We start from the raw sequence: 18120 nt of genomic DNA, 5'->3' as shown, positions 1-18120 counted from the left end.
TGTTGAAATTGATAAATCTCATTTCAGTTATATATATATATATACACTTAGCAAAGCGTTTATTACAATATGAGCGGGGGGTTAGTGTTCATAGGTAAATCATGTACACTTGTATAATATGATAAAGTGAGTCAGGAGATTCATCTCTTGATTAGACAAGGAGTTCTTCTGGAGTTTTTATTTGGTAGATCCTATTGAAATCAAGAGTATAATCTGGGAGGTCTCTTAGTAATTTTATTACAGAAATTAACTATCAGTGAGAGGGGCTATTGAGAACTTTACTAAATAGCTTTTTTTTTTTTTTTTTCTAAAAAAAAACTATAGTAAATGCAAAGGAGCAGTACTACTGAGAAGCAGCAAGATGCTTGGCATTTTCTGTTTTACTGCACCTTGGCTGCTTGTCAAATGTAAGATGTTCTTCTCCACACATGAGGATTAGGTAAATAATATACACTTGAATATTTTGAATAAAGCATGAGGATTACTAAGGAATAACTTCTTGATTCCCCATAAATCCTATTCTCATGGAATGGTTCTGCATTTAACTTCTCTAATCAGCTGATACTGCCTTCCTACCTTCCAGAATTAACTGAGCATCATTTGAAAGTTTTCTCCTTGCTTTTCCTTTTAAAATGCTTGGATGCTTTATACTCCACATTTTAAAGGTATTAAGGAACATTTCTACCTGTCATTGTTACTAAGTGCTAACTGTACATTGATACCCTAACTGCTGCCTTACAGAAAATTAGTGGAATGCTTTATCAAAAAGGACACAAATATTACTATAAGAAAAGCACCTTTATAATTCAATTTTAGAAAGATTACGAAAGATATCACTTTTCTTATTCTATGGTGACTTTGTTTTTGGTTTTATTGAACTTTGGTTTTATTGAACTCAGACTACCTTCTTGTTTCCTTTGACTCCCAGTTCAAGAATTTTGTTTTGCTTGTTCTGACTGCTTTCCTGATAGCTATCTCACATGTATTTCTTTACATTTCCTCCATTCTACTATTTACTGTTTTCATTTTTTATTTTATATTACTGCATTTGAGAAAATCTATATAAAAACCCTACCCGGTAAGAAAAGGCAATTTCCAAGCAATCTGCTATGGAAGACCATAAAATTGTCACTCAGGGAAATAAAACATTCAAGGTAAGAACAGACAGACAGAAATCACTATTCAGCAACAGTTGACAACAATTACACTAGATGTACAGATGGACAACAAAGGTGCAATCCAAATCTTTAATTTCACAGCCCCACCTTCTCTGTAGAAAATGCCTAAATTAAATTTTTCACATTGTTTTATTTCTTCATATTTTAAGTAGGATATTTCAAGGAGGAATTCTGTTGGAAAAAGAACAGTATTCTGAAAGAAGAGCATGACTGAATCATCGAGGAATAGCATTTGGTGATGGTTTTGAATTTAAACAATGGATGTTAACTTTGTGAAGGTTGCTTTGGGTGATTACCATAACATTGATTATTGGTATCTCTGAGAAATAAAATACTTTGAACATACTGTCTGTGCAGTGGAGCAACAAGCAAATAAGTCTTTGGCCCAGAAAGTTTACAATTTCCATGACATTTAGGACAGGACAGGATGAGAAAACAATCAGGGTGATTATAGAAGAGTCTGTAGTGACCAGATGCAGAACTGAGCAAAGCAGCAGATGAGAAGCCAGCCAGAAGCTGTTTGCCTAATCAATAACATGAGAAGCAGATGCAAAGGGCAGATTTATCACAGTTAATAGGAAGAATACATTTTCCCAATGCAGAAATAAAGCACAGCAGATATATGGATGCTTCTGAGGCAAAAATTGATGTAAGGTTTTGGAAAACAACACTGAGAGACTAAAAGGGTGGGTAACTACTGTAGAAACCAGCAGACTTAGTAATCTGATGATAAAAAAAATAATCAAACCAACAAAAATAATCTCTTCCCTCTATTTTCCTAATTCCAAAATAAGGAAAATCTCATAGTGGTGGGATGCTTAGAGTATCAATAAATGTAAGTGAAAGCAATAATAATAATAATAAATATTAAATACTGGATAATTCCTAAAAACGTTGATAACATGAAGTATAGCAATAGAATATTTCCTTCTTTTGTCACTGAAAAAAAAAAAAAGGAAATGAAAATGTGCATCTTTTTTCCATTTCTACTTCTGATTTATACAGTAAGATAATGTCAAATAGTTCTGACATGCAGCACCACACTGTTACTGTTAAGCAAAAATTAGTAAATAATTAGCAGTTCTGAACTACACTGTCAGGGTAAATTTTTAATTATCAATTTCAACAGACTGTAGGAACCAAAAAAGCTTATTGAGACTGATGAATATTCAGAAAATGTTTTGCTAATTTTAACCTATGTGGACTCACTATGAAAATGTTTTTACTGTAGTTTTGTGCCCTCGGCTCATAGTGTCATCCTTTATCTGTTAGCTTCCTAAGACCCTTCTTCTGCTCTATCCTCCAAGAACTAAAAACTTACCATGCTGTGTCATTGCCAACCATTTAAGGTTGCATCCTCTTATCTTTTAACTCCCACGAGGTGACATTCAAAGCCAAACAGCTTTGAACATGGAAACTGCACAGATAGTGACAGCACAAAGAGGTAGCACAGCTTGTGAAGCACCATGGCTTCCACCACTAATAACATGCCTGTACACTCTAGAGTGGCACTGACACACGTGTCTGTACATGTGTTCACACTCCCACCACTTGGACAGACTCATGCAGGCAGGATATACGCAGGCATGTATCTGTGATCTTCTTGGAAAGATACGTTTTACCTCCCAACAGTCCCACTGGCATATAATTGTATATAGCATCCCAAGAGGTGACTTACCAAGATAGGCTTTCTGCAGAACAGAAAAATAATATTTAGGTTCATTCAGATCTTGTATGGTTTAGGGATGGGACATGGTAAAAATAAAAGCCAAGATTTCTTCTACTGCAAATTTGCCTACTACAAAAAGAAATCAATTTCTTTATCCCCCCTTGGAAAATATATATATATATATTTCCAAAATTTAGTCCCTGCAAATTTTCTGTACTGAGAAAATTTAAAACAATAAGTGACATAGTATTAAGTGAGGAACTTCAGACTTTTGCCCAACTTGTCTGTTCAACTGAGAGTTAATATTTGTTTTTATGTTTTATTATTTATTTATAGGTAAAGCAATTAAACCAAGATAGCGTGAAATAGAGCATACCTACTTAATACCAATTCCATCAATTCTGTATTGTGTTTCATATAATTATGGGCTGAAAGACAGATTAATGTTTTCTATTTTGTATTAGCTAAACAGTAGAAAGATGTTCTTTTTATGTAGAGGCAAAGACAACACACATCACAGTAATTTTCCTGCCTTGTTCTCTGATTCTTCCGTTAGGTCTCCTAATTACTAAAGCCCCAAACCCCTATACAAAGAATATGGCTTAAACCCAGGAGCGTTCATCATTTTGTAAAAATACTGCAAAACATACATCATTTTTTTCTGAGAAATCAAAGTTAACTTGTCATTTAAATTATACAAAGGGAAATATGCATCCAAAATGGCTGGTAGCTACAAGGAAGGTACACAGTTTATTTGGAACCTAACACATTTTGATATTAAAAAATGAAATCATTCTTAAGCTTTGAACTTGAATGTCAAAGTCTATGACACAGCAGACTTCTGCTGAGAAGGTAATAAGACCTCTGGATAGCTGGGTTCACGCCAGAATCTCAGTCAGGGAGATAAGGGGAGCTGCTTTAATAAATCACTGCCAGAACAGCAGCCAATGACCATGGATTGCTCCCCAGCATCCCAAAGCACTCTCATCTCCTATAAATGTCATCTTGAGTTAAAGCCAGAATGGACCAAAAAGCAGGGCTACTGCTTGGCTGAAGTTACACAAGAGAAGATGAAAATCAAACCAAAATGAATGAAAAAATAAACACAAAGGAAAATAAAAGAATCCTTCGTCAGCTAGAAAGCTTCAGAAAGATGTAAGAGTGTACATCTCCTCTAGCCTATGAACTACTCCAGTTAGACTCCTAGGATTGTCACTAACCAGCATTCCCGGTAGGTCACTAACATAAAGCTGGAGATGGCCTCAAATGGCTTCAACATATGAGGAAAAACAAACAAACAAAAAAGCCCCTCATTACAAATAAATCCTTTCCCTCTACACTATTAGATGATGGCAACACTTAAGATGGAAAGCAGACTAGCAAGTCAGAAACGAAATACAAACATAAATGCAAACAGCAAAAACACTTGAAGCCTGTTGCAATTAATAAAACCCCAGCCAGTTTAGGAGATGTCCCCCTCCCATATCTCAGCCTTCTTGGCTGTCTCATTTATTGCCATCCACACTACAAAGCCGAAGTAATTTCTTTGAATGTTCCACATCAGCAGCATTCATCAGGATGTAAAAGGCTTCTTTCCAAACTGAATACTGACAACAGCTTTCTGTTACTTTTTCTCATTTTTCATATTTATCCTGTCTTCAAACTCGCAGCACAGGGTGCACTATTACACAAACAAGCGTACCAGAATGAATGTGAGTGTGCCAAGCCCAGCATAAGAGGTTGAAAGAGAAGCTGGAAAAAATACAAGGCTGTTGAAACCGATACACTGGACAGACACGAGACCATGAAATTGAACCTAAAAAGGAAGAGCAATCACATAAGGTCGAATAGAAGTTTCATACATGTAACTGGACATCAAAAATACTTTCTCATATTTACTGAAGAGAGAAAGGGAGGAATGAAACAATGAACTTGGATTTCAGAATGGTACCATCCCACTGAGCTATAATCCTACCATCAAAAATGCAGTGGTGATAAATTTAAAATGAGGCGATGACTATGGGAAAATGTAAGAGAAAGTACTATAGCTAACTACTGGGTAACTCATGCAATGAAATATATATCAAGGTGAATCAGAGTTTATTTGGAAGTACAGTCTATCCTTCAGAAAAGTGGGACTACAGATTAATATTACTTTCTTTTATAAAAAGAAAAAAAAAAAAAAAGATCAAAGGTGAATATAAGAATAAACATCTTAATGAAAGGAACAGGGAAAAAAATACCCGAAACCAAAAAAAACAACATACAAACAAAAACCCCAGAACACTACCAGAATACAGGAAAGCTGGTCAAACCTAAAAGACACCCCAGGAGGTATAATGGAATTCAATACTGCTTCAGAAGAAGAATGCAAGGAGAAAGAAACGACCACTGTGATCTTAAAGTTCCAAGGTTAAAGATGTCCTTTCTTGTAAAATGAAAAAGGGGAGGAAACCAATTAAATAAGATGGCTTCAGCTGAGTCTTGCAGGTGAGAGATAAGGCCTGAGAAGAAGCATTGTGAAGTAATGTTATCCAAATGGGAATATAGAAGGCTTTTATAAAAATATCAGAGGAAAAAACTAGCAGTAGGAAGAAGAACCCATTAATGAAGGGTGCATGACTTTAAATTAGTAGTAACTCAGAAATAATGGAGATAATGCCTTTCCTTTAAGAAATCCTTGTTTAACCATGGAAATAAAAACTCTGCCAAAAATCTGGCTTTAAAAAAAAAGCCTTGCTTTACCAGTTATTTATTTATTTATTTATTTATTTATTAAAGATCTTTATAAACTTTAGAGAAAAACAGCAGACAAAACCACTTCATGGAAAAATATTAATATACATTAACTTTCAGGAAATGTATGAACAATTCTGTGTGTTCTCATCCAAGACATTATTCTGTGTTTGCCAAAAAGAAGCCAATTAACAATAATAATAAAAAAAATAGTAACCAAAAAAAGCCTTATGCTTGTTCAACTGGTGGAAAATTAAAGGAATCTGAGCATATAAAGTGAAACAATGTGTAAAGCACACTGATCCTACAACTTCAAGTACTATACCTCACTACATACCTACCACACATTCAGTTATTTATTTGTATTCATTAGTTACTGCTACATATTTCTTCAGTGCCTCTGCTATTAGCTTCATGGGATTTTACTGAATCATAATGTGATGCCGATTGATTCCTAGGACTTGCACAAAGTCTTGATGGAATTGTCACACAGACTTTGTTACAAATTGGAAACTAAATATGTATTAGAGAACTTAGAAACTGCAGCAGAGAGAAAATCAGTACTGTTTTGCTACTACAAAGAATTACTCTGAAGTACTATGCTAATAAATATATTTTCTGGCATAATAAGCACACCTTTATCTAGTATTTAATATAGTTTTTCTTCTATCTCATTTGTCTGGCTAAAAATTTACACGCTCATACATTGCACTTTACAGTCCCTCGCTCATTCCAATTGCACCTTGACAACATCAATACCTCCAGGCCACACCATGATTTCCATTGCCTGAGGGCAAATGGAAATTACCAGAATGATTTTTATAATTGAGAGCATCTCAAATGGTTCTTGAGTGACCGTTTGGCTACATGCAGTATCTGGCAAAACCTGGAGCATGAAGCTGAGAGAACCACACCACCTCTGCTGGGTTTTTAGGTCACTGAGCTGCTAGTAGAATTGCAGGGACTCCTAGGGCTCTCTCTGCACCTGGCGAACGTCCTCTGCAACAAAGGGCCCAGCATATTCCACTAAAAGAATCCATTGCACCCATGCCAAAAACAGAGACAACAGAAATACTTGCATTATTTTCAGCCAACAGCCTATAAAATAATTTCAGAGCATCCTGGCTGAATTGGATTAGGATGTTGCATGCTTCTATTTTCCTAGCATACTAACGAGAGCCAAGGCAGCCCCATAGGCATATGTGACACTGTACTTGTCATGGCACATATGCTCTTGGGAATAGTGTTCTCTTCAGTATCCTTTTAATATCTTGTGTGCACAGACTTGGGAGTTTTCTTTAGAAGAACTTAGAAGGTGTTAAGGAGACACATGGTAATTCTCCTTTGGTACATAATTAGCAGCACAGTTTGCTTGTTCTCGATAAAGTCACTTTGCTGTGTCTCTAGGAGCCTCCTGCTCTGGATTCAGCCAGGCCAACATCTCGCTTTCTGGCTGCCCTTTTCACATATGTTCCTTTTGAAAAATTGCTCAGGAAAGTACTAAGTCATTCCGAGTACTCTCTGGCAAGCTGTAAAGAAAATTTAGAGTGTGCTAACAATCTTTTTTTGGGAAGTTTTTAATGGCAAATAGTCCTGTTTGAAGAGTATACACTGGAGACCCACAAGAAAGCTGACTACATGGGGGGCCCAGTGCAGGAGCTGCTCCATCTCTTTTGAGGGAGCCAAGTACTAAAATGCATATAATAAATGTTAGGCTGATTAATTATATCACAGACCCATGATATACTCATGAGACCGTCACAGCAAAAATACACACACATCTTCTAAAATCATACTGTTCAACATACTTTTATTTTACCAGGAACAGAAAAGGACACAGAAACACAGTAAGATTTGTGTCTAACTGAGTTTCCTTAAAGAGTGAAGGCTTTCTCTGACATGTACACTGATCTACATATCTCTCCTGAGGGAATTCTACAGGGTCAAATGAAAAGAGAAAGTAATTTACTAAATCTACAGTTTAAGCATCCAGCTATTGAATCAAATCTCATACCATTCAGGATGACCTGACCACACATATAGAATAATCTCTGCATTATGGGACACTGTTACAAACAGTTTTTTTTAAAATATATGTGGAGATGAAATAGGGCACCACTGTGGAAGTAATAGTAAAATTATCAGATTTATTACAGTTCTCATTTTTAAAAATTAAAATGATGTTACTTATTTCTACTTATTTTTTCTTGCCTTTTCCTTTTTAGAGCTTATTTATTTCCTGATGGCTGACCTACATGTTAAAATAAAAATCCTACAAATCCAGTTGTGGCATACTTAAGTTAGGCTCACCCTTCCTAGGATTTGTAATGGGCTATTACCTAGCAAAATTCAACCAAGACACCAGGAACTATTACCTCTTAAAAACATAAAACTGGCATTTAACAACAAGGTGGTTTCTCAGCAACCAGTAACATGAACAGCAAAATCTCCTACAAATTGAGCTAGAACTCCTAATTAATCTCCTCTCAAATACAGGAATTATTTTACATTATGTTTACATTGTCCTTTTTTTTTTTTTTTTTTTTTTTTTTTTCTGTGCTGTACTATATGAGTGAAATATTTTCATTGCACTGATAATCTTTGTTTTTAAGATATTGGCCTAAAACATCACAGCTGACAGAGATGAAGAAAATATACTTCATATCCTCTGTGTATTTTCCTCAAGCATGGAACTGATGGGAGGCAGCCTTGGTTAGCTGTGTAGTACAGGGTAGTCACTAAACTGTTCTAGTACATTTTACAGAAGTTCCCTTCAAGTCTTAAATGAATATTTGGATATATGTCATTATGCTTCTACCTCTAATGGTACCTACTATACAGGCAGGTTGGGGACAGAGGCTGGAAAAGCAGAAGACACACTTCAAAGCCAGCTTTATGAGGAACACTCACTTTGAAAAAAACAAACAAACAAACAATCAAACAAACAAACAAAAATAAAAACGGAAAACAATCTGAGCTCCCTTTGGTTTACAAGAAGTTGCAGCTTGAAAAGTGCTGATAGAAATTTCACATCATAATTACCTATGTCACAGCCACAACTGTGAACCCAGAAATGAACTTTTATTTTCTTGAAAGAGAAGCTCAAAACCCTTATTCCTTTAACAATTCAATTCTTAACAAAATGAATGAAGTTTTTTTGTTGTTGTTTTTGTTTGTTTGTTTTGTTTGTGTTTTTTTTTTGTGTTTGTTTATTGGTTTTTATTTATTTATTTATTTATGCTGTTTTCATGGAGGAAAGACAACAGCCAATGACTAATTTTTTCAGAATGGGGCATGGCAGAGAAGGTTCTTGCCATGTTTCTGAAGCTTCAAGAGAACAAATATAATTTACAAAGCACTACATTATTCTGTTCCCCCTTCTATCAATGCCATGGCCAGTGAAAGAAATAGAGCTTTTGCCTAGGAAGTAGTTATGATTCTGTAAGTGCTAGCCAAGCCCACTATGGACTAAGGACCAATACTGCACAAAGCATTGCTGACCTTCAGTATTTATCTCCTTTGCGCTGGGTTGTTCCAGATAGCTGCAGCATATCCAAGAATCTGTGGAGGTTGCTACTACTGCCCACACTGGAAATCTTCAGAAACTGAGTCAAATTTCTTGAAGCTCACTTACCAGAGCAATGTTGTTGTTGTTGCAGAGCAATGCTTACACTAAGCCAAGGACTTTTCAGCTCCCCGCTCTGCCCTGCCAGCAGGCAGGCTGGGGGTGCAGCAAGAGCTGGGAGGGGACAGACCCAGGACAGCTGACCCAAACTGGCCAAAGGGGTATTCCATACTATCTGACGTCATGTTAAAAAACATATAGGGGTGGCTAGCCAGGGTGGGGGGCTGGCTACTCGGGGATGGGCTGGGCATTGTCAGCGGGTGGTGAGCAATTGCATTGTGCATCACCTGTTTTGTACACACTATTATTTTTATTATTATTATTATTATTTCCTATCTTAATAAACTGTCTTTATCTCAACCCACAGGCTTTACTTTCCCGTTTCTTTCCCCCATCCCAGAGAGGGACGGGGGAGGGTGAGTGAATGGCTGTGTGGTGTTTAGCTGCCAGCCGGGTTAAACCACAACAGTCCTTTTGTTGTGGTTTAACATTAAAAATTCCTGAATACTCAGGAATTCAATGGCATACTAAAATGACACTCATATACAAAGTCCAGTCTTAAAATTTCCTACACTGCCAATCCATTACAATCATTCCAAAATAATATTTGATGGGTAATATTTTGGAAAACAGCACTAATGAAAATCTAGTTGGACTTTTTGCTTTCATAATTTACCTGGTAGGCTTTAAGTTATCATTGTTGACATATTTAATTTTGAATACACAGAAAGATTATTCTTCCTACATGGTTTGCCACTGAGTTTATCCTTTTTACATTCACCTATTTCTCAAGAGTATTTTTGTATCCTTATTTTAAGCAATTAAAGAGAGAGAAAGATGTACAAAACAGGATATTTCTTTCTATCCTGAACAACAAAGCCAATTCAGTGTTTTTTTTTTTTTTTTTTTTGTTTTGTTTTGTTTTGTTTTTGTTTTTTTTTTTGTTGTTGTTGTTGTTGTTTTTCTTGTTTGTTTGTTTTAAGCATCAAAAATTTAGGTCATATATGCCCTACTAAAGCAATTCTTTTCATGAAGGATATGGATTGTAACTCAAAGAGGAAAAATAATAACTCTTTAAAGTTAAAGAAACATGCTGAATATTTCAATAGCTTTGCCACACAGAAACTGGTTTTCCTAACATTGAGCCATTCTAAAACCCCTTGGAAGGTAATTCCTTCCACTACAGGATGACCTCTGGATGAAAGTATGTCACGTCATCAGCTATGGCTGATGTAACTACGTATAGGTGTCTCACTTCACTACAGTGATCCAGTAGAATTTCTTTTATGTTAAATGAAAGAAACAAGCAAATAATACAAAATTTAAAAGGAAAAAAAAATATCTTCAGAACAAGAGAATTTTATCTTAATATAAACCACATAAACCAAAAGGTATCTGTCTGTCTATGCTGCTGGTACAGTCAATAAAAGGAAGTAAGAGCCTCCAGATGGTGGTTCAAGAGTCATGAAGATTATACACCTTTATTGATCACTTGCCTTTCAAAAAGCATTACATTTCCTCCAGTTACCCCAGACACAGACCATTCAATACATTTTGTCTACTTTGGTGTTTGAATCTGGCAATAAGAATCTCATAGAAAGACCAAGACTTGACTTGTAATATTAAGTCAGTCCTCATGCCTTTGTTCCTAAAAGTTCATGATCTTGCTACTAAAACTGTACCTTCATTTTTAATTTAAATCAACACATTTTCAGATTTCAAGCAATGGCTATTAGCATTAGTCTGTTCACAAATGACCAGTTGGAAGATATGTAATACATAACTTAATATTTTCTGTCTCTGCAGTCTCTTTTCAAGAACACTGTTCAAGTCCTATCAATTTCAAATATTGTATTTTCACTTTTAAGTTAGTATAGTGATGGAGCGGTAAAAATTGTACCTTATTATAATATAAAAAAATTAACATGTATAATTAAGATTTATTCCTAAATAAAAAACCTTCAGGAATGAAAAATACATGTTCTGTCAATTAATTTACTTCCCAGGGCAACATAATACTTTCCAAAGATGCACATGCTTTTAAGTTTCAGTAAAGCAATTCTTGCTGTCCTGAATTTATCTACACAGTATTTAGCAGGTTTAGCAGCCATTTTACATTCTGTTCTGCAGTGTGAAACAGATCTAAAGCATCATACATCCAAAGAAATAGATAAGAAAGTATTTACACTGGAAATTAAAGTTGATGAACACATGTACCAGATTAAAAGATTATTTGTTCAGGTAAGTCTTAATTACGAAACGCTATTCTTTTAATTTTATTAAAATATTTTAGATTTTTCAGTCCATTAAGCAGGCTCAAATTATAACTACACTGTATCCTTTTGTACAAAACTTCATTTGCAAAATGTATTGTGGGTTCCACTCTTAAGTTTATACATCTGATCCTGCTTAAATTGTTATGACAATCTTTTGTTTACAAAGGAAATCTTTGAAGACTTAATATTTTAACAATTAGATACAGATGAGATTAGTGCTGTAACTTCAAAAGAAAACAAACTCCATGCACATTGCTGCACAAAACAATTCCCTGTAAGCAGCTGAGGCTGTCACCAGGGACTCAAGGAGGGGCAGGAAGGCTCCGCAATGGCACTCAATGAACAGATTGAAGAGGGAGGATGGTCTTTCCCTCTCCCCATCAAAAGAAAACCCAGAGGTGACACAGTTAAGATTTATAAGTAAAATGTTGATACAAGCAAACTGAGGGACTTTTTTTTTTTTTTTTTTTAAAAAAAAAAAAAAAAGTTTAACACATGTTTCACTGTGCAGCTGGCGTTACGCAGCGAGGGGTATTCTCTGCCCTGGCGTGTAGTTTTGCTACCACGCTGCATCCCTCCCAGCTTTTTCTTCATGCTCTCTCCTTTTGAACAGCTTATAGGGATAAAAGCCCATTTCTTTCTCTGAAATTAAAAGGCTCCCACATTTTTATTTTATTTTTTTTAACCTGACCGACTTTAGACACATCCTTCTTTTCATTTTATCTGATCGTAAACAGCCCAGGACCAGCTTTCAGCTGGATTCCAGCCTCCTTTTCTAGCTACTAATGATGAAGCTACCTTGCAATGCAATTGCCAATACAAAATTAATTTAACATCATCCTAGGACAGAGAGCTCTAAGAGCAGCACACTGAAAGGGAAAGGGTCAAATGCTTGTGGTTTCTGTCTGCTGTACTGTAAGCATCCCCACAACTGAAGTGGCAAATATGCACTTGTGTCCTTAAGATGCTATGCTTAATTTAACTTTATCCTTCCTTTCACCTGCCTGTTTTGACCATACTGCCAACCAGGTGGAATAACAAATGTACAAAAAAACAGCAGAAGTTGTCAGAGCGGATCACTATGTCTCTTTCTCATTACCTCCTGTGGGTGCAAAAAGTGCTCTCTGTTTTGTTTCTTATCATTTTAGAGTTCTGCTGAAGCTGCCAAATCCAAATGTTTTTAAAGTGAACTTACATCTAATAAATTGAAAGCAACTGATTTCTATAGTGTTTCAGAATAATTGGTTCCTATGGAAGTGATGATTGGAATATTCTCATAATTCTTGTGTTTTGTTTGCCAAACACGCATATATATGTGTACCAAGAAGTACCACAATCTATTTAAGTAGCTATCATAAAGAACAGTTCTTCAATAAATGACTTAAGTAGTAAACAAGAATAGCTTACTCCACAAGGAAGTAGGTCTCTCTGAGGCAATTTATAACAAAAGACAACTTACTGATCACACAGCACTACATTTCCAATACTAAATCCTCAAAATCTTAATTTTTATATTCAGTTTCATGAAGCATGCCTAAAATATGTCATGTTTGTTAATGTTAGGATTGAAATATCAATCATACCTATTTTATTGCACATTTCAGTGTGATTTTTTTAAATAGATATGCAGGAGAATAAAATTATAACATTATTTCCTCCAGCCATCAACCAAATTAAAACATTTGAAATAACTTCATATGTTTCTTGACTTGAAGAATCGAATATGCATCACACAAGAGATTTGAATTATTTAATTTTACATTTCAGCCTAGGGTATTTTGGGTAATGATTTAAATCTTGCTACCCATATATTTTTCTAACACAAGGGAGGCAGTATGTTAGTCTTTGCTGACAGTGGTGAAGTAGTGAACCAAAATGATGCTACTAATACTGTAAAGTGCATTTTAGGTAGTTGTTATTAAATATACTGATATTCTCTTCAGAAGTAGATTACAATCAAAATAAACCATCTGCATTTTTCCTGAAGGAAAGTATAGCAATCTGTTAAAATACATTAAGTCCAGCCTCACTTCAAATAACTTTGAAGTATGTAAACCAAACTTTGATATAAGCAGAAATAAAGAATGCTAATAGACTGCATGACATTAATACGTAGCTCCACACAGGCCAATTTGAAGAAGTAGATTTGTGAGAAAGTTAAATGCATCAGCTGCAAACAGACACCCTTCAGTTTAAGACCATACAGCAAATTATACGCTCAGCTCATTTAGCACCACATGAGAATGCAATTTGCTTCCATTCCTTCTAAGCCTAAAAACTTACTTCCATGATTCCCTTTTCATAAAATTGAAATTAGTTGATATTGTGTCTTTTTCTGTCACTTGACAAAAAATGAAAAAGATAAAACTTCATTTGTCATTCATTTCACATAATCACTTGCAGCTCATTCTTGTTTTAAAGTAAACATCTGCCATGCACTGTTCTTGCCTTTTCTCAATGTCATTCTTTATGTAAGCTAGATGCAAATAAATATTTCTGCAGACATGATATTGCAGGATCATGACAGTTTAACATACTAATGACAGCATGCTAACAATGCAGTTTGTTTATGTCACTGGTATTAATATCTGAACCTAAAAACCTTACACAGCTGTTAAATGTTTCCTTGTTTTGGTTTGTGTTTCTGTGAGCAATATTTAAAGCAACCAAGGAACTGGGAAACCTTACAAAATTATATCAAAGTCCAGTTGTTCTGCTTACCTTATATTGTCCAAATCCTTACTTTTGGAAGCATGATCAGAAATAAAGTTATACTCAATTCAAATGCAATTCTTTCTATATTAATAATATTGTACAAAATCATATTACTGAGAATTTAACTTTTCATTATGCCTTAAAAAATACGGAATTTATTCTCAAAGGGTCCTAAATACTTAAAGACATAATGAACCAAAAAGCCAGGAGCACTCCTTTTGACATAATTATTCTACTCTACATGCATGGATACACACATATTTATGCTGTAGGTAGTTAAATTTAGCATCCTTAGTTTGCAGAAAAATAATAAGGAAATCAGATACACATTGAAATAGATACTTCTCACTAGAAACTTTTCTTGATAGTCTAACAGATGCCAAAATTAGAAAAGATTTACACCAGAGATTACAAAAATGCAGGATCATTTGAGAATAATAAAAGTAAATGGTGGGAAATGTTAACAGTAACAGCTGTGAAAAGAAATGATGGAAGATTAAAAGTATAGAAGAGAGCAACAATAGTAAAAACAGAGTTTTAAATTTAAATTGTTCCACAAGAGACATTATTTAATTATGCCTTCTTGAGATATTTGAGTAATAATTGCAAAAACAGTGAGGTATAGACATTTATAATTATTTCACTATCTGAAGAATCTACTAATACTGTAAAATCACAGCCAGGAGAATTAGCAGATCACACAACTGGATGAACCAGATAATTTTAAGCTTTATAATGACTTCTTTAGTTTGAACCCCAGAACAGCAATCCCAGGAATGCTTTTTGCTGAAGGCAGGTGCAGCAAAGGTATAGGAAACCTGCCACAGCAAAACTGATTTATAGCAAAACTCCATTTTGACCAAGAAGGTCATAGAGGGCAAGCAGTGTATATATCATTTTTATGTCCTATTATTTATTATTTCATATCTACAGGACAAATATTTGTATAATTGCCATCCAGACCTATTCCCAGAGCTGGGTACAGCTGAAATGTTGGGAGATGGAGGGCTGAATGCATGCACAGATTAGTGACTGTGTATAAATATAAGGACCATAGATAGTCTTTTAACTATCTATAGTAAATTCTGGAAGCAGTAAAGTGAACAGGTAATGGTTGTAACATAGCAAAATAGTGATCACATCAACACCAAACTGCAGGGACACATGGCAGAGCAAGTTATTAGTACTGTGCTGAAACACATGGCATTACACAAAAGTAACAGGAGAGGAAAATAAAACAAAGTATGCTGGTCCACTGAACATTATCCCAACGGGTCCAATTCCAAATACCACCAACAATTCCACTGTACTGCCAAAACTTTCCAGTATAATAGGCATCTTATTCTATTATAGTTTTAAGTTACTCTTCATGATCTCAGCCTTTTCTGATACTATGATGAAACAGGGCTATCAATTCAATATCCCAATGTTCCTTTTCCAGAAGTACCATATTCCAGCTCAAGGTTCATCTACTCAGATAAACACCAGAAGAAGACGTATAGTCATTCATGCAGGAAGTTAGTTAATAAATTACAGGCAAAATCTGGAATTATTTTATTATAATTATAATTAATGTATTATGGTGATTATGGTTTGGCTGAGAACAAACAGGCCAGCCTGAGTGAATCTGAGATAACTGCCAAATCTTCTGCACATGTGACAGATGGTAGAAGCATTTTAAAGACTCCCTGTGCACAAGAACTCTGAAACCATACAAATGGAGCTCAGATTTGATGCAAGAACAAAGTGTCTGAAGTGGGTAATTAAAGCAATAAAAGAACACTAAGCAGCACAATTACCTGTACAGCTTTGGGCCTTGTCCAAAAAAGAAAAAAAAAAAAAAAGGTGAAAAGAATGGTGTGGTGCAGTCAAGAGTTGTGAAGAGGAAGTGATTGCACAACTTATATTTATGGTTGTGAAAGAGAAGGAAACTGACTTTTGATCCACTGTGTTAAATTTGACAGGTATAGAGGAAGGACCACCTGGCTGAACTCAGTGGACATTACCTTCTGAAAAGGGCTTCATTAGACTTGCTTAACAGTTTTTATGGACAACGCAGGGTGGTTTGGACTGATTGCAACTTATTTTTCAATAAACTTTACTCTTTCCAAGAACATAATTCATTCTGTGTGTTTATGTTTAATCTCTTTTGTCTCATCTTACTTTGAAAAAGGTTTTGAACTACAAGAATGTTCCTCAAATACTACCTCTAAGAGCCCCGGAGGACAAATTCTAGAGTGTAGAGCAGGAAGACAGAACAGTAAATGAAAAGTAATATCATGATACTGAGAATTAGCCCAAGCACATCTCCACTGCAAACAATGCATCTTGTTCTATAACTAATTTCTTTTGGTATCTGAAGCAAGGTAACTTACAAGGAAGAAGCATTTATAGACAAAAAGTTTCCAAATTAAAATATATGTATATCAAAAGAACGATACAGCCATTGACATCTGATGCTGCCAGCATCCCTTCATGCTTTCACTGAACCATTACAATTCTTTCCGCAGAACAAGCAACTATGCTGCATTCCTTTCTATAGCAATATGCTTTCCAGAGCAGTATGCAAGCAACACTCAAGCCTTAGCTTATGTTGCATTCACATATTTCACTTTTTATGAAGTGGTTCAAAGGGCAATTTAATACTATTATTTAGACGAGCTCTTTCAGGCTAAGTTTCCATAAGGAGATCTTTGAACACTTCACTTTCTGACATTCAGCAAATAAGCAGAAATGCAGGTGCCATCAGAAATTAATTGAGAGTGGAATGAAGCTGGGGACCTGACTGTCTTTTTACACCAGTACCGTGCCCTTAATTTTAATGAATTATTCTTGATTTATCCATGAAATGAGAATCACACTGAAAAAACTATATTTTCCAGAAATTGCATTACTTTTAGAGGTATCAGCCACCCATCTTAAGAGTACTGTACCTCCAGCTCACAAAAAAAAAAAAAAAAAAAAAAAAAAGTTATAAAATGTAAGCAGGAGCTGTAATTTAGGTTGTCAGAGAAAACCTAAGTTTAATTTTCATGAAGAACATGAAGCTGCTGTCAGCAAAAGTTGCTGGCTCAAACATGGACAAACAGTTTCTCTCGCTTCTCTCCCTGGGTACCTGTTAATGTAAATCAGATATTTGAGGCTTATAATTTATTTTGTCTCTGCACAGAGATGCCAGTAGAATCCTTTACAACAGAAAGGCCAGGGAAAATCATGCCAATTATAAAAATGACTTATAATAATGATACTATACAGAAAATGCATATGCCATTGACATATCTACAAGGCTGGCAGAAATGAGAATAATGCTCTTCCACAGAAGTTCATCATGCCAATAGCAAGGAATATCCTGAAACCTTGACAATTCCTATTTTTTTTTTTCCTTTGAGTAAAAAACTAGTATGTAAAATGATACATGAGATAAGATGAAATCTCAGGTACCCACACTGTTGTGAAGGATCAAAACATCTCCTGACAAACAAACCAAGAATCTCAGCAATATCTGCACTGTTTTTTTTTTCCTGATATCATATCATAAATTCACCGCATTTTGTTGAAGATCGGGATAAACAATTTCCTTCTCTTAAGTGACCTAGAACTTTTTTTTTTTTTTTTTTTTTTTGGGACCCATTTTGGCAAATATGCATTTTGCTGTCATCAGAACTCATAAAAATACTTGAGTTTTTCCCACTTCCTAAACACCTTCTTGATGCTTCAAGGAATAGCATACGCTTATACACACACAAAGGCACACAAAGTGTCAAGCACCATTAAGGCTGCAAAAATTAAGCACTGAAAGTTCAGAAAATGCTAGAATTGTCTAATCCATAATTTAAATCTTTCATGCCTGTGCATTATGATAAAGTTTTTAATTACATGATAGTGCATAGTATGTTCCATGGCACCCAGTTCAGAGGTCCA

General features: G+C 35.2%; 1 protein-coding gene across 13 annotated transcripts in view; it reads right to left on the bottom strand.

Moving 5' to 3' along the window:
• The window catches only part of NAV3 (neuron navigator 3), a 549850-nt gene that overhangs the window by 86498 nt on the left and 445232 nt on the right, over window positions 1-18120 (bottom strand). For 10 of the 13 annotated variants that reach the window (XM_035334661.1, XM_035334665.1, XM_035334615.1 and 7 more), the window contains one exon: window positions 14206-14226. The exons of the other annotated variants lie outside the window; for them this stretch is intronic. In XM_035334661.1, coding sequence (XP_035190552.1) covers window positions 14206-14226 — 21 coding nt within the window. The remainder of the gene's footprint in view (window positions 1-14205; window positions 14227-18120) is intronic. 13 annotated transcript variants of the gene reach the window in all.

The sequence above is a fragment of the Oxyura jamaicensis genome, chromosome 1 (assembly GCF_011077185.1).
Source record: "Oxyura jamaicensis isolate SHBP4307 breed ruddy duck chromosome 1, BPBGC_Ojam_1.0, whole genome shotgun sequence".
Classification (NCBI taxonomy): Eukaryota; Metazoa; Chordata; class Aves; order Anseriformes; family Anatidae; genus Oxyura; species Oxyura jamaicensis.
Note: the sequence above shows the minus strand (reverse complement) of the source record. Positions and strands in the feature narration are given on the sequence as shown.